The sequence below is a fragment of the Myripristis murdjan genome, chromosome 22 (assembly GCF_902150065.1).
Source record: "Myripristis murdjan chromosome 22, fMyrMur1.1, whole genome shotgun sequence".
NCBI classification, from domain to species: Eukaryota; Metazoa; Chordata; class Actinopteri; order Holocentriformes; family Holocentridae; genus Myripristis; species Myripristis murdjan.
Genome location: NC_044001.1, coordinates 5908088 through 5933706, shown reverse-complemented (window position 1 = coordinate 5933706; position 25619 = coordinate 5908088). Strand labels below are relative to the sequence as shown.

General features: G+C 42.4%; 1 protein-coding gene across 1 annotated transcript in view; it reads right to left on the bottom strand.

The window, feature by feature from the left end:
- The window catches only part of atrn (attractin), a 156547-nt gene that overhangs the window by 121443 nt on the left and 9485 nt on the right, over nucleotides 1-25619 (bottom strand). The window contains exons 2-8 of the mRNA XM_030044786.1: nucleotides 24526-24609; nucleotides 18282-18395; nucleotides 16458-16586; nucleotides 12320-12522; nucleotides 6777-6945; nucleotides 5107-5197; nucleotides 1401-1650 (exon numbers count right to left, since the gene is read on the bottom strand). Of these exons, the coding sequence (XP_029900646.1) occupies nucleotides 1401-1650; nucleotides 5107-5197; nucleotides 6777-6945; nucleotides 12320-12522; nucleotides 16458-16586; nucleotides 18282-18395; nucleotides 24526-24609 (1040 nt within the window). The remainder of the gene's footprint in view (nucleotides 1-1400; nucleotides 1651-5106; nucleotides 5198-6776; nucleotides 6946-12319; nucleotides 12523-16457; nucleotides 16587-18281; nucleotides 18396-24525; nucleotides 24610-25619) is intronic.

Here is a 25619-nt window from a genome sequence, read left to right as displayed (position 1 = left end):
CAATAACCGAATCATCTGCGAACTTTACGATGAACCTTGAATCATCTGTGCTCTGACAATCATTTGTGTACAGCACAAAAAGTAAAGGCGACAAGACACACCCTTGGGGTGAGCCTGTGGAGCATTTCATGGCATCAGACAGAGTGCTATTGACATTGGAAGATGACCAGCCAACATATAGTGCCAAAGTCAAAGCCAGGTATTTCAGAGAGCCTGTTAGCTAAAATATAAGGCTGCATCCAGTTAAAAGCTGACGAGAAATCAACAAAACATAAATAAGCAGGAGTCTTCATTCATTCGAACAACGAGATTTAGCAAAGTTGCTGTGGCATCCTCCACGCCTTTACGCTGTTGATAACCGAATTGGAGAGGGTCAATAACACTTTGTGTCATCGACAAAATGCTCTGCTTCATGATTCGTTCAAATCCTTTCATTACTAAAGAAGTAAGTGCCACTGGTCGATAATCATTCAGCGTTTTTGGCAATGGGACCTTAGCCACAGGGACAACAATGGATTCTTTCCATAATGTGGGAACTTTCTTTAAAGATAAAGAGAGCTGGAAAATGAATGTAAAAATGTCCCTCAAAAATACACAATTTATACTTGCATTAAGCGACAGACTGCTAGAAAAGAAGGGTCACACCAATGCCTATTCCTACCGAGCCAAATATCAGCAATAAAGATAATACTGGACTAATTGTGATAATGCTTTTTTATATCAGCCCGCACCACTGGTTTGCCGATATATCGATCCAAAAAAACTTTTATTTTATTTTATTTTATTATTGTGGAGGAGTCACTTAATATTTATCTGGGATTCGGCAGACGGTAGCCATAACTTAATTAATTTTACCTACTTTTCCATTTGTTGACAATGAAAGGGTTTAATCACCTTTTCAAGCTGTCACAAGTCTTTCCTGTAAATCCCTGGTATGCACCGCAAGTATGAAAACAGCATCAGGCACTCTGAGTTCATGTAACGGTTATTTAGCAGATTGTGATCACCAAATTACTTTTTCATTTGCTACTTTATCACCATTGAGAGCAAATGGAGATCTGAGTGGGAAATGAACTCTTGTCCGTTGGCTACACTGATGGGCAAATTCATTCCGGTTCCTGAGCCAGATTGGCTTTGAGAATAGAGCAAGGCCTCTAAATGGCGTTTGGTTGCCTGCCAAAGTGGCTGGTGGAGTGGAGGAACTTACCAGCACGAGCCAAAACACACCAGCGATGGCTCGGTGCTTGATGTATTTCCTGTTTTAACGACGCAGACATTTCTCTCGTCTATCCAGAGCGATTTAGGACAAGAGAAGAGCTAGGCAAAACAATTAATGGGACACGTGGAGGCTGCCGAGATCGAACCTGGGAGCGTTTGGTGACGTAGCACCGACAACTTACCGATGTTGTACTCCTGCACCTGGCTGATGTAACCGTATAGAGGACAGTGCCCGAACAGAACCAGCATGATGGGACTGGCCCCCTCCTGGATGGGAGGCACGATGTGGGCCGAGTGTCCCACCACGGCGTACTGCTCCTTGGGCCGCGGGTTCAGCTGCACCCAGGTCTGGTTCTGGATGTGGAAGACCCACAGCTGGCTGGACACGTTCCCCGTGGAGTCAATCTTCCCCCCATACATGTAGATCTTCCCCTGGAATAAAAACAGGAGAGACGGAGGAGTCAGAAATCGGCAGTTCCACTCCAAAATGAAACACATCGAGTGATTTAGATGACACAAAAACAGAATTTGCTGAGGGGCTAAGAGTGCACTTAGAGTCAGTGAGATGAAAAATTACTTTTTTCAACTTGATAGCTAATTTTCCATGCCATAATATTCACCTAATTAACAATAAAACGTCAAAGAATTGCTGTGTTTTTTAGATCAAAAACCCATTACTTCTACATCTGAGAGCATCCTCGTCCTCAGAAGACTCTCAGAAATCTCAATCCACAAAAGGCAATGTTGATTTAATTACATTCAAATGTTGCAGAGTATAACATATAACACATACATTATACACTATAAACATTTCCAATATTTCCATGAAAAGAGACCATGTCAATCCTGCTGAAAGTTATAATCCCTTAGTGATTTCACCTGTTAAGCCCACCTCAGTAATGAAAGGCATGAGGTGGCTCAGAGAGATTTGTTTAAAGCCTCGAGACAATAGACATGGAGCGTCCAAACGACAGTGCAACTCGATATTAAGAAGAAACCCGGTACACTCAGTAGCAGATTAGCTGAAGTGATCCTACTGGGAATGAATTAGGATCAATCTGTTAACCCTTGCGCCTGCGAGTTGAGGGAGAGTCTCGAACACATCAAAAACAGCGGAGACTCTGCCAAAGTGATGTCTCAACCACCGAGCACCAGTAACCTTCCCAGTGCCCTTGACTTCTGCATAATAACAAGGCCTGACTGTCTCCTCCAAAGACGAGCAGACAGCACCAACGGAGTTTAATCTTATTCAGTTTCTCCCAATCAGTTTTCTGCGCAGCAATCCTCCTTCTGAAAGGGCTGAAGGCAGTCAGACGGTCTGCGCCGCCTTCAGCCTGCACAATTTCTTTGTCTTTTTCCAGTATTTGAAGATAAAAATAAAATGAAGTTCTCCTGATTCAATGCACTTGATGTTTGTAATGAATTAATGCTAATGGCTCATAAAGGGAAACTCTCTGGGAGCTGCTATTTGTGTTCTTGTTCTTATCAGCACGGCAGCTGTAGTTCAGTCAGTGGCAACATGTTTCGCATTTCCTGTGTTTTAAGAACATTTGGGTGACTATCTGATGAGATACGCACTTGAATATGGCAGCCATGTCATCTTGGTTTTCCATTTCATCAATACATTGTGCATTTACAGGTCAGAAGCAACTGTGCAGTTCAATTTCCACGATTGTGATCTAACAAGAGGCAACATGAGAAATTTGTTGCTGATAGATTAGACGTGTTATCTGCATGCCGGATAGTCACCGAAAACACTGACATGCATGTAATAACTCTAGCAGTACACTAGTTTGCACTTTCTTTTTCATGGGGAAGGAGAGGTCGATTTCATATAGTATTTTCCCTTCATTCAGACAGTAAAAAAAAAAAAAAAAAAGTTGAGAGAAACAGAGAGGCAGGAACATGGCAGTGAAGGTTCTGGTCGGATCCTTGTCAGCGTTTTATATCGCAGAGTGGGCAGTCTTTCCCCCTCAGCATCACATCAGCAGGAAAGCTGATAGCGACAGAGAGTAGGGGAGACCCAGAAATGAAGCTTCTGCTGGGATTTGATCCTACGTGAGCAAAGGTAACTGTCAACCCAGTGCTTAAAAGGAATAGTTCACCCAATTTGAAACATCTCATATTAACCTCTGAGTGGTATGTTAAGGCAGAGGTCAAATCCAATCCAACAAGGTGAGGGCTCACATTGGATACGTTTTGACACACAGACAGATGCTGGAGATTAAATTCGAAGATCAAATACAAATAAAATGGTTTAAAACAGTATTTATGCATGTTTCAAATCTCGTATTTCCATTTTGCAGACTTTATATTCTGTTAACTTGAGCCAGCGTGACACGCCGGGACACAGATCGCTGATTCGTACGCAGGAAAATATCATACTTGTGCGCATAGGAATCACATCGACTTCATGTTTTAGGACACTCACAATGGCAAAACTGTTGTTAAGTGGATTTGGGTGGCTATTTTTACAGAAAGCTAACCAGGGCGATATTTAATCTCTCCAATGTGAGGAGGCTAATAGTTTTCAATGGGACCATCCAGCCCGTATCCAGTCGAGCAAAAACATCGAGTACAGTGTCCTGAGCACCTTTCAAACCATTTAGAGGGTGACTAAAGTGATATAAAAATATTACGAAAATTTTCAAAATGGGTGAGCTATCCATCAATTACATCTCTGTCATATAAAACACTGCTTTGAGCCATTTTCTTTCAGTTGGATGCAGTCTGGATGCTCAGCCCACACTGTCTAACGAGACACGGCCGCACAATGGAGCATTTTGTGTTTTACAAACACGCTGCAAAACAAACTCAGGTCTCGCCGAGTTTCCTCAAAGCACACAGCAGACAGATTGTGTTTTCCTCTGGTGTGCTCCCGCATCTTCCATTTGCTAATTTATTATTCCATCAGCGACTCGGCACAGCCTTTTTTTTTTTTTTTTTTTTTTTTTTTTGCTTGGGAAGAAACTGCTTCATTTAGCACTGCAGCATATCAAAAAAAAAAGGAGATATTTATGTAATAGTTTCAGACAGCCAACAGATACCATCTAAATCATAAGTTACAGAGCAGCGAGCTTGCAATTTATCAATGCTCATATTACACTGTGGTTGAGAAATAAAATAGATCTGTAGTGTGATATATGAAATGTTTACAGTAAATACCCTCAAGCTGCAACTAGCACTTATACTGACTGTCAGTTAACCTATCGACACATTTGATTAACTGATTGATCATTTAGTTTGTAATTAGGGGGTGGGCAATATGGATTTTTTTTTTTTTTTTTTGTAAACAATCATTAGTAATGTGGATGTGATGACCAAGCAGGAAGAGACAAATAATATATCAGCTGTAACAGTCTAACAAGTTGAAGAAAGTTGCATTTCTTCACTCTAATACAGCCTTTAAAACTAAAAAAAGACATCACTTATGCCGTATCACAATATTACAATACCTGAAACCCCAGGCGATAGCTAGTTTCATATCACAGTATTGATTCAGTATCGATTGATATCGCCCGGGCCTATCTGTAAGTGTCAAAAATAATGATAGATGCTTGTGGGAAATTTGCAAAGCTGCATAGTGATGTCCTCAAATTGCTTTCTGAGCCTCAGCAGCGCCCAAAAAAAACAAAAAAAAAAGTATTAAGTCCTGAGGTATTACTTTTATAATAACATGAAGTGAGGAAAGAAAAACAATCCCAGCGTCTTCATGGTGTCAGTGAAGCCGTGATCAGCAAATATTTGACTTGATGAATGACTAAAATGTTTAACTGAGTATCAGAGTCACGAGCAATTGATTTTCTGTTGATGGATCAGTCGCTCCCGTCCGCCGTCCGTCCCGCGCCGACCCCTTCCCACCTGACCGGCTCCCTCGTCTGTACTCACCTCGTGCAGAGCCAGCGAGTGGCCGTAGCGCGGAGTGACGGTGTTGACAGACGGGTCGAGGGGCAGCCAGCTCTTGGCACTGAGGTTGAATCTGCAGAGAGAGAGAGAGACAGAGAGAGAGAGACAGACAGAGAGAGAGACATGGTGACCTTGATGAAGGACGGCTTTCACTTGGTGATTTTCTTATCTCACGTGCGTCGTTACTGCCGTTGCTTTGAATTATTTAAGCTGTTCTAATTCTCATTGTTTTATTCATCTATTTATTTTACGTCATTTTCTACACCTTTACATTTTAGCAATCTCAATATGACCTTGTTTTTAGTTGATAGAGCCATGTATTCCTGCTTTTTGATGTTAATTGTCTCTTCATTTATTGTATGTACCTTGGTACCACTAATGTGTGAGGTTTTAAATAAATAAAATGATGAAACGGTGATGATGATGATGCTCTCCCTTCGGTGTTTTATCATTTTATATGTCAAAGTAAATAAAGTGTAAAACATTATAGCCGAGATAGAATAAATCTTACAAAAGTCAGACACCATGAGAGTTACTGTTCCTTTTTTCCAGACCAAATTTAAGGTAGTAGATGTTTATTTTTTTTTTAACTTGACATGTTTCCTTAATTTTTGTCTAAAAAAAGGAACAGTAACTCTAATGTGAAAAAGGAGACATGATGAACCTTTTTGAACTAAATCTGACACCAGCCGGTTCCTCTAGTGAGCTTGTCCTTTTGATTATGTTCAGGCATCTTTAATTGCATTTATGTAATATTGTAATATCTCCATCGAGGGCATGCACTTTCTTATGCAATCTTAACAAAACGGTTAAAGCTGCATAAGCATGTGATTTTTATTTAAAAAATAAACCGATCTTATCATCCATATTGGAAAGCGAGGCTGCATTCGGAGAGTGTCTCTTGCCCCTAAAATTTTCCCATGTTCCCTAGCGACAACCTGGTGTCAAGTACAGTCGCGACAAAAGAGTGAAATCCAAACTTTCTGTCATCGCTCCGTCCACAGACTCAGCGTTAGACCTGTTGCTTCTCTTGGCCCCATCTTTTGGTGTTAAATCAAAATCGCAGAGCGGCTATGTGGTGTGTGTGTGTGTGTGTGTGTGTGTGTGTGTGTGTGTGTGTGTGTTTCTACACAGCCTGCTGCAGCTCTTGTGTGTTTAAATAGAAGGTGCTTATCTCGCTATCAGGCCACTATGAGCTCTAATCATTGACAAAGCCAACAAAAGCTGTGATAATCAGATGCTGAGTACACACGGCATAATACTAATACCAACAAATGGAAATGCCCTCGATTAAAGGCATTTCATTGTGTTGCATCTCGTCGTGTTCACCTCTAGGTGGCCGTATCGGTTTTGTATCAAGCTGATTGTGCAGAGAAACAACTTCAACAGTGACACGTAGATACAGAGCAAAACTAACGTCTGATACTACCTCGTGGTAACAAACGCAAGAGGAAAAACAGGTTTCATGTGGGTGGAATGTTCCTTTACTCATTTGAAGACCTCGCATATAGCCTTTGAGTCATAAGACGGTGGCTCCATGAACGCCAAAAAATGAGCTATGGAATGTGTGTGTTTTTCTCCAGGTGGAGTTCAGGGTAAAAGGCACCAACCGATCCACTAATTTCATGGTTTTATTTCTGGTTTTTACTTACGCTTTGACCATGTGGTAGTCGGAGGCGTTGAAGACGTAGCCCCCGATCACCCACATGACGCCCTGGTCCACCACGGCCTTGTGGGACGCCCTGGCCAGCCCGAACTCGGCGTACTCCTCCCGGGTCCAGAAAGAGGAGTTGGCGGGCACTCGGACGGAGCAGTCCGGACCTGCAGAGGCGAGGAAACGGCGGCGTCATTAATTAGGCTCCTGGAGATTTAATTACAACAGACCGTCCTGTTTTTTTAGAGGAGCCATTTTGACATGAAACAGCAGGGTAAACACAGGTGTTACTGATGATATTAATTAAAACTCCATTTAAGTGCAGCGGAGCCTTTTCAGTGAGCCAGCAGCACAACACCGAGGCCCTTGACTCCGCTAGGAATAACTGGAACAGAAACCTAATTAAAGTCATTAGTAATACCTGTGTTTACTCAGCTATTCATGTCCAAATGGCTGCTGTGGAAAAAGGTGTATTATGACGCCTGCCATTATGATTGCTGATGATTATCAATGCATCTTGATTCTGTCCCACCAATGTGAAAGACTTGGTGTGTTTCTTCCCTTTTATTCATTTTCAACCAAATGGAGTAGTATGAACAAGTAAGATCTAGATTTTAGTCAAAAGAAAATGGAATAGAGGAAAGGTCACGGGATCATATTCCTCTAGGGGGACATAAATTCACACAGAAACTTTTGAGATTTGAACAAATGGTTTTTGAGTTATTGCATTCACAGCCAGGATCTGTGGTGGCAGATATTATGGATTCAGGGCAAACCCATAATATCCACATAATATCCGACGCCGTCGTTTGAACAATATCAGAAAACAGAACATCAAAATAAAAGACCTGCGGCAAAAAAAATATAAATCCACGTTGAAGCGCTCAGTGAATGCTTTCTCTGTTTGGACATGATAAATCATTTCTCATAACATACACACATAAATAAATCATGTCTGATGAGGCGTGCTGACACAGACCACGGTAACATGATATCGGAGGTTAGTGGTGTTGTCGACAGATTTCATTTTTGCATGGCGCTCCTCACAAACGGCATGAGCTCTGTTTTGCCTCCTAAACACATCTGCTCTTAGCACAGGAGGCGCTTGGCAGATTGCTCTTTCCCGCGCGGCCATTCCTCAAAACGCTTCCTGAACACGAACACGTGACTGCCGTTGTGTCATCCTGTTCATGTGACTCGCAGCCTGGCGGGGTAATTTTCCCAAAGGTGGAACTAACATGCAGCACTTCTTCAAAACTGTGGAAACGAACAGACGACCATGTCAATGTGGGAAAAAGAAAAAAAAAAAAAATCAGTATTTTTAGTAAAAAAAAGTGGTCAAGCAAGCACCGCAACGCTATGATGCTGTGATTATTTTCCCCATTCCAAGTCACTTCATCACATGGGACTGAATGAAGCTGGTTGCTTAGTTAAGGTGTTTTTATTTTCACATATGAATGATGAGCAAAAAGTAGAGCGGAAACACATACTAGTACAGGTGTTGTAAACAAGCCGGCTCTATCATGCAACCCCCTGAGGGGCTAAAAGGAAGAAAAAAAAAACTCACCTCAAAAGATTCTAAATACAAACAAAATGAATCAACATAAAAGCAGACACAAGACACTCTGCGTCTGAAAAAAGTTTCTACATTTAAGGTTCAATAAAATGTTCAAAGCTTCCTTTCGTTTACTTTTACGCCCCGGTGGATCGGTGCAGCGTGTACAGGAGGCCGGGGCCACCTGCTCATTTCAAAAAATCGACTGACTGGGTGAAAACCACGATTCATTATTGATTTCACTTATTAAATCCCCTTCAATTATGAAAGGGAGCTGTCGACGAAGGCGGGGGAGAGAGGTTAAAGAAGAACTTTGAAGGCCTGAGATAACAGACTCTGATGTGCTCGAGTGGGGGGAAACCTCAAGATTAGAAAAACGGTCCTTTAATGTAGCTTTACTGCATCATGGTGTCACATAAAAACTGATTACTCAAGCTTTGTTTGATATCTGGGGTGCAATCATTCCTGAATGGAGGGAAAGGATTGTGGAAGTGTTTTGGACGGCCAACAACCCGGTCAGAAATAGAAAGGTTGGCTTTGTTCTGACTGCCTGTCGCGCCGTGTTGTGACTGTTGATCTCATTCATCTGTGTCACTCCCACCTGATGAAACGCCGAGATTAAAAACCGCCCGGATTTAAAATATTTACCGACCAATTAGCTGTATCGCTCCATCTTACGGCAGAGTATGACAGGGCCAAGAAGCCACAGGATGTTGTTGGCTGGGTGAGTTCCTCGGCCCTCATTACCAGCACAATGCAGATGTGGTCATGTGACAGGAAAGGAAGTGATGTAATTGAGGTCACTTTAGTCATTGTCCGGGTGGTTTTGCATCACGGTTAAAAAATTCCCCTTGAGTCGGGACCAGGGATGGGAGACATAGCCTTAAAATAATATCACAATATTTTTTTTAAATTAAAGTCGGAAGAAAAAAACAGTAACTACATTATTTCCCTCAAAATTACACTGCACTGTAGCATTTGATCATTTTAATTCTAGTTAATTTTCAACCTTATTTTAGTGTTTTTACCCAATTTTACCCAGCTCAACTTTGCTTTTTCCAGTACTCTGTCGACGTGAGGCATTTAAGGTACCACAAACTGTTACTGAGGTAAAAGGGGAGGGCCAGCTCAGTCAGATTTAGGCAGAAAACTGGACGGTGTGTCGGTCAGGACACAGGAATGAAGATGAGGAGACGTCATTTCGTCTCTGAGCTGCACTGTGTTCCACCTGTTATTTATTGGCCTGGTTCAACAGTCAGTATTGCCATCGGCCTGGAATAACAAATAAATCAGCATTATGGGGCCTAAACTACTGTGAAGCAAGAATGAAATGCCTATACATTCTGTATAAAGGGCCCAATCAAACCACCAATATTCATTCAAACATAAACAGATCAATAAACATTAAAAGGGTCATATTTACAGACAAATAAGAATATTGCTCTTCAGAGAAATAAACTTCACAGATGTATTCCTGACCAGGTTACAGTCATAACAGCGCACAGGAAGATATAAGGATACTAATAAATCTAAACTACAGAATATTGTGGTGCACGTTGAACTTGGCTACTCTCTTTTTTTTCCACCCAAAGGCAAAATCTCGCGAGATAAATACGTCGTCTCTTATAACCCTTTTACCAGAGAGAGAGCGCTGTCGGCTGCATGGTGGGGTGTGCTATATCGTAATATCTCTAAATCTGCTATATCGTTGATATCGAGATAAGACAAATTTATACCGGTATCAGACATGGAGTCCAGGAGTCCATAGTCTGATGTTGTTATGAATTATAAATATGTAATAATGCAATTTCAAGCCCATATCCAAAATGTTGTGGCACATAATTAGAAATTAAACGAAATAGACGAAGCTTGTGCTGGACCACGGGAGACAAAGATCACCTGCAGGTCCACACGTTATAACCATAACAATGACCACAGCGTTTCAGCAGAAAAGCAACACAAACTAATACGCGCCCTGAAAAAAGAGGTATACAAATTTTCCAACTAGTTGTGTGTTGTGGGCAGAGCAGCCGTGAAACAGGAGCGGGAGATCAGCAGGTTAGTTTTGTTATGGGAGCAGGAGCAGCAGGAGAACAAGGCTGCATCCTGCACCGGCTTCAGGATCTGAGTTTGGTTTAATTTCATCATTTGATAGTCGACCTACACAGAACATAAGGCAGCTAGTGTCCACTGACAAGCAATCAATAATAATAATCATAATAATAATCATAATATCTGAGAAAAAAAGACCTGTGGTATCGATATCTGTGTATTGGTATATATCGGCACATGTCCATATTCAGCTAACAGAATCAAATCAGAGCTGAAAAAAAAAAAAAAAAAGTGGATCAGTGCATCTCTGAGTTCTCCATCAACTCCCAGTGCACACGCTGCCTCCACTGTCATTAAACAAACAGGACCACCTTTGCACCTCGGTGGCATTTCCATAAAGAAAACAAAGCTGGCCTTGGCCGCCTTCTGAAGATGTAATTTGTTGAGGGCTGTGCATCTGTGAAAAGGAGATTAAATGCAAGACCAGCTTCACTAGCCGCGCATCCGTCTCTGCCTCTGCATTGGCTAGCGCGGAGAATGGGTTCATTTGGAGGCTGGCAGCATGGGGTACACTAACTGTGCTATTCCTCGGCTAAAACACCGTGACAGGGTAATAAAGGCTAAGATAACGCCAGTCTGTTCCTCCTCTCCCTCAGCCTTGGTAATTAGATCATGAGCACACTGAGCTGCGGATATAACTGCAGTTAAATTAAGCCATTGTCTCTGCTTGTGTAAAGCTGCACCGAGGAGCCATTTAAGAACTAACAGAGCAGTTAGAATGTGCAGATGGTTCAATTCTAAGGAAAAAAAATATATATATATCAGGTCATTAACAAATAGGAACACTCAATATTAATGACCCAACTGGCCGTGATAGGAAAGCTGATCCTGCAGAACCTGCTTTGCTGGAGGCATCGTGAAGATGTTAGTTACTCCAGCGTCATACAGACTGACAAAGACTTTTTGAGATGATTTGGCGAGCTCGGTTACATCAGGAAAAAAAAATTTCTGTGACTCCTCAGTGACTGTAATATTGAATTTCCATGACGTCATACAACATACACCTCAGATTCAGAGGTACGCAACGTGACATGAACCCCGTCGAAGATAAACATCACATCTGGTGAGTAGCCAGTTACTATCCCATGATATTCCAGGACTTGTTCCAAGATTTTATTACATTCCCTGACTAGACTTTTCAAAATTTCATGACTTCAGAAATTCTATGACCCATGGAAACCCTGCACATACAGTCTTTGATCTTCCGCTGTTCTCAATCTTTGTCCCCGCTGGCCGACAAACACTCTCTCTCTCTGGCTGTGAGCAAGCCAAATCAAAGCAAAACAATGTCTGTGTATCCAACAGGGTGTTGATTGGCTGCACATTATACTGCGCCGCACAAAGCAGTAAACCTCTGTTCCTTTGCCGGCTGAATCGTTAACTTGCCTTATTTACGGTTTACAGAAACTTAATATTATTCCTGTGTGGTTAGTCACTTCCTGATGAATTACAAACTTGGCCCGTTTTTAAGTGAGTGAGCAAGTTTTAAATTAAAACTCTAAATCTGCTCTCGTCTCTTCAGCGAGTGCTATATACCCAACGCTTGTTTCTATACACAAAACAGCAGTAAAAAATGGACAGACTGGCACATTTCCATGAAAAATGTGTATTAATTATTTTGGCTGGTAAAAAAATATTCTTGGCAGGTAACGTCATGATTTATCAGCTCTTGGCAGGAAAGCCAAAAAGTTAATTTTGGACACTGCATGGAGGCACACCACATTCCTCATTAGAGTGCTTATTTTAGTCAGTGGGAATGCTTTGGCACGGGCCAAAATGATGCCATTGTGGGTATTCAAGGAAGCACGGGGCGTGAGGCAATTAGGTCACGCCGCTGGCAGCCGCAGCACCAGCGGTCCGACCGACCCACCCACCTTGCCACTCCGACTTGCAGACGCAGGTCTTGGTTTTGGCGTCGCAGCGGCCGCGCTCGGGGTAGCTGCAGTTGGCCTGGCAGTAGGGGATGTCGCAGGCTTCCCCCTTCCACTTGTCTTCACATTCGCAGTACACCGAGCCTGTGGAGTTCCCGACGCGACACTCGCCCCGACCCGAACAGTCGTTGGGACACGTGTTCACCCTGGGATGAAGGGAGGGGAAATGGAAGTGATTATTCAAAATTCTGCCCGGAAACATCAAAAACACCTTTCAAAAGCTGCGTTACACCCCCTTTTGTGCGAGCCGTGCCTCATTTGTCGCAAGCCTTTAAGCTCCGATGTGCAACTTTTTCCCCTTGAGACATTCTTATTCCCGCCCTCCGCCCCCTCAGTTGGTCAAGTGCCTGCCCCGACACTTGTCACCCATCTTAATGAGCTGTCTACTCTGAAGTGGCATCCAGCCTGCATGTGAGGTAAGCGGCACCCATAAAGCCACCGCAGACACCGAAGAAGCAGATGGCGAACACAGCCCATCTGCGATAAAAATAAAATAGCAATCACCGTGTACTTGAGCGTGTCTTGTCTACCGCAGCTTTAACTTTGCTTCTCTTTTATGTCCGACTGCGACTCGCCATTGATGTCGCCGCTATGCCTTACCTGGCTGGGCACATACAGCACAACAATGCAGTAAATGGTTATGTGCCTCAAAACATTAACAGCATCCCTGGAAAACCAGCTTCATTTACAGGAACACACTAACAGAGGTGGAAGCAACTAATTCAATTTACTCAGTAGTTTTTTGGTGTACTTGTACTTTGAGTGATCTTTTAAAGCCAGTAATTTCACTTGTGCTTCAGTCCATTTTTGCTCGAGTGCTGTCCTTCACTTCATTTTAAATCAGATCCATTACAGAGAACAAATGATCAGGGGAAGCTTGTGGAACCTTTCACAATAAAAGCTCAGTCGGCAAAGACGAGAAGAGGGAGCTGCTTTTGCTTTCTGTCATTTCCAAATTTCACAATAAAAGCTGCACCATGAAAAACTGAGGTGAGGACGATTTAGAATCAAATGGCAAAAATGTGGAATAAGTGTAGAGGAAAAAAAAGGGAAAATTATCAGTTTTGATGTAGACTCAGCCATCAAATTATGTGTTTATTCCAAACTGATCAGTTGAGGGTTTTCATTTCAATCAACCATCGGGAATTTTGTGCAATGCCCCTTTAAAAGAATGCAGTTTGCAGCGTGTTCTCTCCTCCTTTTCTAACAGCTAACACAGTTACTGTTTGGAAAAAGAAACTCAGTCACTTTTACTGCATTTTAAGTGCATTTTAGTCAAGCTACACCTTATTTTCACTAGACCTTTATAGCAGTACTTCTACTTCTACTGCAGTAACATATCAGCAAAGTAGCAGTTATTCTACTTTAGTAATGTGTAGTACTCTTTCCAGCACTGCCTGCTTATCTGTATTTCCCTGCCATGACTGGCATCAATAACAAATCCGAACTTTTGCCTTGGCAGTCTTGGTCTAATCCAAGAAAAGAACAAGTGTACACCAAGAGTAAACAAGGCTGTGTCAAAAGTTTTTCATTGTAAACTCTCAGAAAGAGAAAAAAACACAATCTCATTATACATCACACTGAGAGAGTGAAGCGAGATGTGAGGTTATTATTTCTTTCTTTCTCTTTTTTTTTTTTCCAACTCTAGACCCGAACTCCTGAAGACAAACATGTTTCGGCGTGAAAGAGTTGACACAAAAGAGGCCTCGTCGCTCTTTCATGTTCCTCAGGCAGCCTTATGGTTTGATGTCTCGGTTCCTCCGCCTCTCCCAGACACCAAAGACTGGGGGGGCCCGGGGGCACTTTGCTTTTATCCCCGTCTCTGTGTTTCAGCCCAACTTCAATCCCATTGCCATGGCGACGGTATCAATGAGCAGGGGAAAACTCGGGGGTCCGTCGTGCCCTTTGCAGACGTTTGGGTGGAAGACAAGGTTGGGGAGGGTCAAATTTACTTTCACAGACTCTGCTCCCGTTTTCTGAATGCCACTCCGCTTTGTGCCCACATTTTGGTATCTTTTTAGGTTTGGACCACCCAGACTTTTTCCAATGCTGCACCCATATTGCCCCTAATATAGGTACTGTAGTAAACCAGTGCTGTCCTGTAGCCTGTAACCATGCTGGGTCTCCTACAGGTACAACACAGAGTCAACATCTTCTCATTTTCCACTGGAATCTGTACTTGACTTCAGCTAATGTGATGATGATGATGCCAGTCAGCCTCCTTTGAAAACAGGATGGCACCAAATATGTTTGACCAGCTTTCTTGACACACACCAAATGGCAAAAAAAAAAAAAAAAGTTGCAAAGAGGGCAGAGCCGCAAGAATTTGTCCCCTTGTTTTTCCACATTTGGTGTTTTACTTTGAACAATAATCATATTATTACTCAACAAAACCAACATGAGTCTCCTGGATAAATGAGCGACACTGCAGGGTTATGTTATGACAGTCGCCTCTAAATGTTTTAATTTAATTTCGGAGAGACGGCGTTCCTCTGTTGCTCCAGTAATGCCAAATGGCATTACACACTACAGTACCCATGAGTCTCGTCAACCGTTACAATGGTGAAGACGCCAGCTAAAGCCACAAAATATATTCAAATACAGTCAGTACTACATTCCACATGAGTGGCTGCAATCAGGAACGAAAGCCTGCGCCGCGGCTGCTGAGGCCGTCCAAGCGTGTCTGAACAGTCGACTAAAAGCTACAAAGCTCAACTTGACCGGCAACAACCTAATCTGAAGCTCTGTGATTGGCTGATTCTGGAGGCGACACACTGCGGGACTTGTAGTTGACTTATCCCCTGATGTTTTATGGACACTTTGACTTCCTCGCCATGAACCTGAAGTATTTCAATAAAGCTGCTAGTTTTGATACAGATGATTCAACCGGCAGAGCTGCATGCCCATCCGAGTGTTGGAAATGCTCAAACAGGCAGTCGCATAAAACCGCGTTTGGGAAAATTAATGGGATTTTTACTTCCAGAACGGCGGCTGCCCGATATAGTCCCCGCCCACTTCACCACTCTCTGAGCCACATGCCACGGCGGGCCTCAACGATATCAGAAGGTACAACTGTGCAATGAAAACGACATTACAGCTCGCAGCAAATGGGTGGCATTATCTTGTTGCTGAGAGGCTGTCAGCCAGCCATGCCAGTGCAGGGGCTGAATCATTCAGAGTGTGATAGGTTTCTATGCGTCATCATGTCCCAAGGATGAGTGTGAAGTGGGCTCATCAACTAAATAAATCTCCACAGCCGAAGAAACAGATAGAGCTGGTCAAAAGCCTGGTTTGTGCTGCTGCTCTCGTTTCAGGACTCAAACGACTCCGAGGACGGTTTTAGACTCGACATGACAGTTTTCATCCAGAAAGAGAAACAAGATCAACAGAGAAACTGAACCCTCATATTCACGACTGATGTTGGCTCCATCTGGTCCAAAACCTTGTCGAAGATCCACAGATGACAAAAAAAGGAACTGAAAACTAACTGATGACAACTCCTTGCTTCATCATTTCTAAGCCCATTTTGGAGATAAACTTACTTACATGGTTTCATATTTTGTTGCAGATTGGATTATTGTGGAAAATATGTCTATTGACATGACTTAAATTCTGATTTTGGGACTGTATTAATAATAATAATAATAATAATAATAATAAGTGATATGTTTTGGATATGCTCCTAAAATCTCTGCATTATTTATATATATAGGTGTATTTTTCTTGGTTATGTGATCTTATCTGTTGGCTTTTGTTTTGCAGCTTTGCTTTGATGTTTGCCTTGACCAGCTGTCTTGTGAACTGTGGACATGGAGGCTGAAATAAATGCAGAAATGACCACAAAAAAAAAAACCAACAACAAAAGATAAAAACAACAGAAACGACAGAGTTTTATTCAGCTGTGATGACTGTATCTGTTTCTGCTTCATACAGCGATGCACAGACGTTTTTGGATTGTGATATTTCCTGGGTTTGGGGTTAGGCCGATGTCACTCACACTCCGAGGGAAACCAAAGTGAACTCTTAGAGAAACAGAGGGAAAAGGGACGCTGGCACTGATTGACAGACGGCCTCCGCTCACCTGTAGGAGATGTTGAAGCCGGTCAGGTTGTAGGCGGCGTCGCTGAAGAAGTGCAGCAGAGCGTAGCCGGACTGGGACACGACCTCAGGAACCGTCTCGTTGCCGTAACGCTCGGGAACTATCAAACCGCTGAACGGAGAGAGGAGACCAACAGAGTCAGGATGAAACTCACCATATTGTTACTACTATCCTCCTAATGATAATTAGTAATATAACAAGAGATATGTAAACATTGTGATGTCAGTTTGTTGCGTATCTGTATATATACTGTCATTTGAGATTCAACTGATGTAACAGGTTAATATTAACCTTAATCACTGTGTCCAATTTAGATAAAGAGATTGCTCCCCAGCCACAGCTGCATTAAAGTGTATACCCTGCAAGTGAATTTGAATTTCTTTGCTCAGTTTATTTATTCACTCAATTATGTTTTATCTTGGCAAATTTCTCACTTAATGGGTCTAAAGTATTGGTGTAGGTGTAGTGGGTCACCCTGCCTTAAGGAACTGCTAGGCTAATCCCCCTAAAAAAATTTAATTAGTCAGTGTTCAGTGGAGTGTTTTGGCGTCACGTGGTCTAAATGCTGTTTCAGAGGCTTTCCCACACTGCCAAGAAAGGAGGTCTGTGTGAAACTCTGAGTACATGTGATTTGTTTGCTTATAAGCAGTCTGGACTGTGAAAACACTGGCTTCAAAAACCCATACCGGTCCAACTTTGACATGCACATATACATTTCAAAGGGCGCTAATATCTGCGTCAGTCCTATGAATGCGTGTTTGTAACTTCAGTGGCCACAGTGGAAATCAAAGCGCTAACTGTGGTTATGTTGCACACACTGAGCTGTGAAAGTCAACCTCAGCAGGCACTTTGATCACATGTGTCTCACACATACACTCAGCACTCGTTTCCAATAGAAAATCTGTGAACTGTCAGGGGAAGAATAATGATAAACACATCCAAATCTAAACTTTTAAGTATGGCTTGAACCTTGGAAAGTTAAATGTTACCCAGCGGTTAATGACTGACAGCTTTAAAGGACCCAGTTGAATCAGAAGAGAGCACAAAAAAACAAAACAATTGTCCCTGGGTCTGCAAACAGCCACCGAGATGCATCGCTCTGTATTTGGACAGCTTTGCAGCAACATTTGCACAGGGATTTCCACGTCGCTTGGGTGTCCGTCTCTGTCGGCTCTTTAAGATAAATAGTTGTGTATTTTGTGCCGGGTGACAGTTCGCCACCTAGTTTAAGTGGACAGGGGATCAGTCTGAGACATGGTGTTGACTGCTGCTGTGCTTCCAGATTTTTTTTTTTTTTTAACCCCCTATCCTATCCCCTTCCTTTAAAGTATTCCAATTAGAGCTGCACAATTAAGCAAAATCAAGATCAAAACATAGATAAATGCAATATCCAAATCGCAGCAGCTGTGGTTTTTTGACAAAAGATAAATGTGACAGTATACCAACAAATCATATTCTCAAGATGTGGAAAAAAAAAAAAACATGGTTTGGTGCAGACGCAATAAAAATCACCCCATCCTCATTTTACTATCCTTTTCCCCAGTTAAAATGAAAATAAAATCACACTACAAATTGCAGTATCTGCCAAAATAACCACGATTTTTTTTCACCATTTTGTGCAGTTCTAATTCCAGTACACAGTTACGGCACATCTGGGTGACGCAGTAATGAAACTTGATGAATTTTGACTCCAGTCTTTTGCCGTGGTAATGAAGCAGCATCGACATCCTGGTTACCGTGATGAAGCCATCAGTCTGATCGGCTGCACACCAAACCAGCCTGAGTTCCCACGAGCAGCGGACCTACCTGAAGGCGGCGAGCAGCGGGGCGTAAATGGAGTCTCCGTCGTAAACATACAGGTGGTCCCAGCTGCACTCTGTGGCGAAGTGGTTGAAGCGCAGTCGCAGGATGCTGTTGGGCCTGCGAGGCGCACAGAGAGGAAGACATGAGAACGCCTGTCTGGGTTGCATACAACTTTAATACTACCTGGAAACCTCTATCACTGGCATTAAAAGCCCTGTGTTATTGTCACATCAGAATACATCAGTAACTTGATATACAGAAAATATGCATTCCATTATTTACCAGGGTGTCTGCAGGTATCAGAAAACTAAATGTACTGGGGGTTTTCCTGCACATTTTACCATAATTTAACACCGATTTCGTGACTAATCATCTTTCTCTTATTCAAATAAACATTGCAGGCAATTATAAAGGTAAGTGCTATGCATTTGGTATGATGCAGAAGGAAGTTTTGTGCAGGAATCCTGTCAGTTATCAACGAGCTGATTCTCTAAGCTCACTATAATGGCTTCTTAACATCAGATAGCGATGTCCTACTGAGATTAATCCATTACTTTGTTGTCACAGAACTTGCGACAGGCAAGCGCGAGGATTTTCTTGGATTTCTCCTCACAGGTATGTAAGACAGGCCGGTACAGTTTAAGTAAACACAACTGATCTAGAATGGGCATTTCCCCAGCAGGTAAATGTTGCAGGTATGTACAGAGGCACGGGGAGGTTCAGCGGTGGATTTGGTGTTTTAACAGGCTTTGGAATTAGATCAAATGTTTATGTTGAATTTAAGACCTCAAAAATTCAAATTTAAAGCTGTTTAATGACTTTTAAGGACTCATATTTATAAAGGGGAGGGGTGGCTGACACAGTTCCTAACATCCAACATTACTTCTTCAACTTTTTTTTTTTTGTGGTGTTAATACTGCTTGGTTATCAAATTCTGTGTTCTGCATTCCTCATTTCTAATTTGAGTCAGGCATGCAGAAATCAAGGAGCAGCTATCGTTATGTTATTATGATGAGTAAGTGTAGCTGCAACCTTGAGTTTCATGTTTAACCATTTATCACACAGGTACATCGGTGGTCATGCAATACTGAGAAACTGGACTTGAGCCTGCTGTCTTATGAGAATTTTGCTTCATCATGATGACAAAACATAAGTTCACTTTTTATTGAGTGGCCGAGGAAGTCAAAGTTATGAGTTAGCAGTTTGGTGTAATTACATGACATATAAAAGAGGGTAAAGGGACTAAACACACAAGACATCCATGCTTGATTCTTCACTGTGACACTCCTACACAGATCTCAACAGGCAATGGATATTAGTATCATTATTCATAACAATTATAACCACTTGTCTCATGTTTATTATATCATTTTTTATTAGATTTGTAATTCCAGTAGCCTGCTGTGCTCATATTTGTGATGAACTTCTCTCTCTTCGCTCTCTCTCTCTCTTTACATTATACAGCCAAGTAAAACTTTATTTTTATAGTAACTTTAAGTTTATAGTAATGTCAACATTCACTGTCATTCATGCATTGCCGCTGGAGCTGCACACAGAAAACAACTTATTCTTCCAGTGGGCTGCCAAAATTCAGCAGACATTTTTACTATTTTACCAGCTGAATGTAACTTTTGGAGCAGTAAAGGACCCCCGGGTAAATGGATCATTAACTGACAAATGTGGCTGGCACAGTAAAATGATCTACCAGCCGCAGCCAAACTTCACCACCATCTGACTTGTGGCAGCTCCCCAGCTTGTCGGCGCGTCTGCAGCACAGCACAGAATTAAAAGGCGAGGGAGGCAAAAGTCCTAAACCAAAAACATGGAAATTATTTTTATAGTAAAGCTCAAAGGTTCGCCACTGTGATGTGAAAAATGCAGCGGCTTGTGTTTTTTATTACCTTGTTCCTGTATTTTGTCACTATGACAAAATGGATAAACTAAACTTAACTATAAGTCAATGGCCCAGTGTTTGTACAGTGAGGAGCAGCGGGGAGCAAAACAGGGAACACTGGCTTATTTGATCAGCTTTTGATTGCAGACATTCATGGGATTTCTCAAACTGTTTCACCACTTCCAAATATGATTAACTTTGCAAAATCAAATCATTGTAAAGCATGGGGGAGGAAAAAAGGCTCATTTTGTTTCTCTCTAATGAGGACGAAATGTACCAGAAATTTATGAATAGTCATATTTTTCCCCCCTCATTTTTTGAACAAATGTTTTTTGGATAAAAAGCGTTTGTCCACCCCTCCCCAGGGCAGTTGGTAAGAAGCTGGATGGCGGGACCCTAGAGGTTAAATTAGTGAAAAATGCTTGTGACCGGAAGATCAGCAGGTCAAATCAAAGGACTGGTGGCAAAGATCTAGACGGATAGTTCTTTCCTTTTTAAACAACTAGCACTCATGTCTCGACACTGGGGAGGTGCTGATATGATACTAATATAATATCCAATATGGATATCTTCCCACCCATAATGACCGACACCGCCTTTTCGTAAGAATTATAGTATAAATTCAGGTTAAGCTTTTCAAACAGGCCTGTCTTAAGAGAAATCATTATAATTTTTTTTAAAAATAAAACATAACCCAGTTTTACTCTTTTGCCAATTTTACAGCTGAATTAAGAGAGACATTCCTAGAAGAAAAAGGTCACACAAGTTCCAATTACACAATCAACCAAAAACACAGTAAAAATAATATCAGGCCGTGAATGATATTATGAATGCTTTTTACGCCACTGGCAGGTGGAGCCTACGGGCGGCTGTGTGGTCCGGGCCGTCAGTCCGTCCGACTCTTTACTCAAAGGCAACGTTTCTCTGAATCTTTTGGGCGGGCTGCCATGAAATTAGGCAAACAAATTCACGCTCCCCAGAGGATAAACCTTGACTTTATTTTTGGCTTATGGTTATACTTGGCGACCATATGACCTTGCCTCCATCGCCACCCTCAGGCCAGAATGTCAACTTTGCACACAAGACATCACAAAGTGTAACGAGTGGATTGCCATATTTGCACTCGTACTCCCCAAAGGAGGATTCCTCTTTATTTCTCTATTGCCACCCTTAGGCTAAAATGTCAATTTGATATCTCAAAATCTTGAAGGTGGATGGCCATGTAGTGATGACAACAGATGGATGGTCACGGCATTGGGAAGCACATCCATGCTACCCAGAGGATGAACCCTGACAACTTTGGTGACCTCGCGACCTTTTCTCTAGTGTCATCTTCAAACCTAAATTTACAAATCATTTTCCCCCGACATGCACCAAGTTAGCAGGCCACTAGAAATAGAGGGCCTGCACTTGTTAAAGCTATTATCAAGCAACACAGCTAGCCTGCCGATATATTGGTCCATCCAGAACCCCTCTATCGCTCCTGCAGCCGTGAAGCTGAGGGCTGCAGTGACACCGGGCCGCCTCTGTGTGCAAAACCATGCAACTTTATCAAGAAGCAAGATGTTGAGGAGAAAATAAACACATGCATGCTCAAGCTTAACCGTTCCCTGGAGGTACCGAGGTTTCAAACACACCCGTAGCTTGTAACAGTGGTTCCCAAACCGGCCCTCAAGGACCCCCTATCCTGCAGGTTTTTGTTTTTTCAGCTCTGCTCTTTCACACCTGATCCATTTGAGGGCTTCATGCTGATTGGCTGAAACAGATCTACCTGAAGGTGCATGGGCCTTAATTGGAGCTAGAACAAAAAGCTGCAGGACAGCAGGTCCATGAGGACTGGGTTGGGAAACGCTGGTTTATAATACGCACTATCTGGACAGTCAGGCAAGGAGCCATATTTTACAACCACTATCTCAATTATGACTCTCTCTCATCACTGTCTGCCCGGCGGGTGGAGTCACTTAGCCCACTCCAGACAAATCCAACACACTTAACTGAGCTTTCTAAGTCTAAAAGCGGATCTATGCCAGCGCTTATTAAATCAAATGTCCCCCCCTCCACCCCACCCATTTAAAGCATTCTTGTGATTTTAATGCATACAGTTCATGCGTCACTGCATTAACCCGTGAGGAAATCATCATGAGATCTGAAGACCGTGTTTTAAATGTGCCACGAGTGTGTAATGAAAATGTTGGATGACGGGTTGGCCTGGCGATCGGAGAGACGACGCTGCAACGGGAAGGTCAAAAGTTCAATCCCCGCCAACAGCCACGTGTCCCGTCCAAGAGCCGAAAAATGCCAATGTAATCAAGCACTTTATGGTTTGAAGAGATGAGGAATCATCTGTGTTCTGAATCAATGCTCTGTGCAGCAGATACGCTGACGGAAGACAACAGAGGATATTGAATTTCTCACACAGTTACTTTTTCCATTAGTTTGTGCATCCACTTCCAGATACTGGAAATTCCTAATGCTAAATCCCTGTGCAGGACTGTTGGTGTCGACTCTTAAAACGCAAGCAAGCAGTCATTATGACCAGCTTCATAATATTGATTTGCAGCCCTAATTATCACAATCCATCTTCCAGCTGTCTCAAGTTTTAAACAGCCTTCTTTAACCAATTTCCCTCGACGAAGGAGTGTGTTTAATGGTTGAAATCAGTAAGAGATCATTGCTTTCATGTGTCTGTCTATATCATGGAAGAATTAAGTGTAACCAATCAGGCCCACATCAAATAGTAACTCCATTGTCTTTTTATGCCATGTTTACAAGACGGGCAACAAAGAAACAAGCGGCAGGCGTTTTTATCGCATGCCGAACACAGCTGCGGTTACATGGACAATATTTCTTCAGTTCGATTTAAATGATTTAGATCAGACATTCCAGTTTAACTGCTGGACATGGACGCCAAATAAAATGATCAGTTAAGATGTGCATTTACATGCCCCGAAGCATTTAAGCAGAATAGACCTCTTTGACATGTGCAAAGTGGTTCCGCCTGCAGGGAAGCATCTAATCCGCCGGAAATATAAATATAACACATACAATACTGGTTACATCATGTTCACCAGTGGTGGCTCTCTCATGAGGTCGTCCATCAGACCGTAAAAATGAAAGCTGCCCGGGCTATTTTGACTTTTAGCCTTGTAACAGGCAGCCTTCAAACTGTTCCAGTGGGTTTTTGATTTGCTCGATGAAGAGGTGGATTCCGGCGCCATTCAGCTTTTCAGAACAACTGGTGGTTTCCAGCCTTTTGACAGCGGAGGCGTTCAGCATTCCTTTAAAAGTTTCATCTTTACAACTAAAAAATTGTCATCAGCCACAGACCGGTGGTGTTTTGCTGCTATTTTTCTGCCCGAAACTCGTTACATCACCTGATGTTCCCGCCGCGTGGGACAAACATGCACAAAAACAATATAGCTGTTATTTAACCTGGTGACAAACCATCAAATTAAGTATTTTCATGGCTATTCAGCGCTAATATTTTCCTGTTGAACAGATTATCAAAGGTTTACACCACCACTTTGAACCCAATTAAAAACTGAAAACTGAAATTCCTTCTAATCAGGCTAGACTGGGCATTTATGGTGGTCATATGAAGCCTTTTTTTTTATTTTTATTAAGCTATTATTGTGATTGATAGTGGAATATTACAGTTCATCTAAATATAGCTACTGTGTGACTGGATGGTGACTTGCTTCAAACTGTTTGTTGTTGCCCCTTTGAACTCAACCCCAAAAATTCAACTTGTTACTGGCGAAAATGGAGGAAAAATGAATTCTTAATAATCCATGCCACCCAGCTTACTTCACAGTGCACTAGCCCATGACGACGTTAATTACATCGATCGATACTTGACGGGAAATCCAGCCAAAACGGAGCTCCTGCAGCTTGACCGTTTTGTAGCTCTGTTGTGAAAATGTACCGTTCAGTTTACTTTCAGTTCCTTGGATGCCAGATGTGCGCTGCTGGTCACACAGCACATCGCGAGCGCAAAAGCCAAATTCAACTGCAGCTGATGGTGCGCCTGCCAACATCTGAACTGTCCTGATGCGGGTGCACTTCACACATCAAGCTGCGGTTTCCCACCAACACAGGCAATTATCAGAAAACACTTATCGAGCTAATTCCGCCGCTAACGTCGTTTCAGACAGCTGCAGCGCACACCGAGCGACCCGCCGAGCTAAACAGGGAATTTAGCGCCTGTCAGAGCCAAATCCTGAAATCGCTGCACTCCAAGAAAACCTTCGAGAACTTGTTCCAAAATCTATGTGGAGCGGCCTAATTGGTGCCAAACCCTGTCCAGCTCCAGCATCCCTGTGGGTGGAATCTGCACTCTGCCCATCAACTTACTGTCCCTCGATGAGCCAGGTGCACTTGGTCTTGTACTTATAGTTTCCTGGTCCGTCGGTCAGATACCCGGAGGGCCCCGTCAGCCTGCAGGGGAGGCACAAGAGAGGACACGCAAGGTTACAAATGCAGACAAAACAGTTTTCACTCCAAACTAGATAATGAAGCACCATGATACAGCAATAAAACTCTGCACGGTGAGTCCGGGTGTGATGGTGAGGCAAAAGGCATGAGGCAAAACAAATAGCAGCGCTGGCACCAGCGATTCAACCACTATCACAGTGGAATTCAACATCACCACTAGACACAATATGGACAAAACCAAACATCACAGTATCTTATATATATCAACACTGCAGCAATATCCTTGGATGACTCTGAGCTGTGCTTTCATAAAGGGATTTACACACAAGAGGTTTCTGATAAACAATCATTAGTAATGTGGATATGACGACCAAGAAAATAACAGAGCTGCACTATAGTCTGATAAGCTCAGAAAATTACATCCCTTTACTAAAATACAGACTTTAAAACCAGGAAAAGGCAACCCTTGTGCACTATCATTTATTACTAGATCTGAAATCCCAGAAAATATCAGGTCTCATATCAAGATAATATCTATATATTATATAGTTCTTCCAAATGGTATTATGGCCTTTAAGAAACAATTATCAAAGGGTGTTTTTCCACAAAATATCATGCATAATGTTAGACTAGGGGAAAAAAAGAAATAGGAAGCAGGACAACTGGCTCCCTGGTTACCACAAGAGCTGGCATAGCAACAAGTAGGCTAAAAGCCCCATGAGCGATTCATCAGCATTACTGCACCGTGTCTCTCACTAATCCAACTGCTGACGGCTTCATTTGAAATCAATGCAAATGATTTGATTTCAATTAACTTCTGACTGCTTTCAGGTGCATTAAGGAATCTATGACTCCTATAGATCTTTACTGACGACCGGCAGAAATTGCAATATCATCGACGGTCGGCGGGGCAGTCATCGCCGTGTCACAGGTATTGATCAAAAACCTTATCAACTCCACACAGATACAGCCTTTTATGGTCACCTTCTGCTTATGAAGACAATAAAATTCCC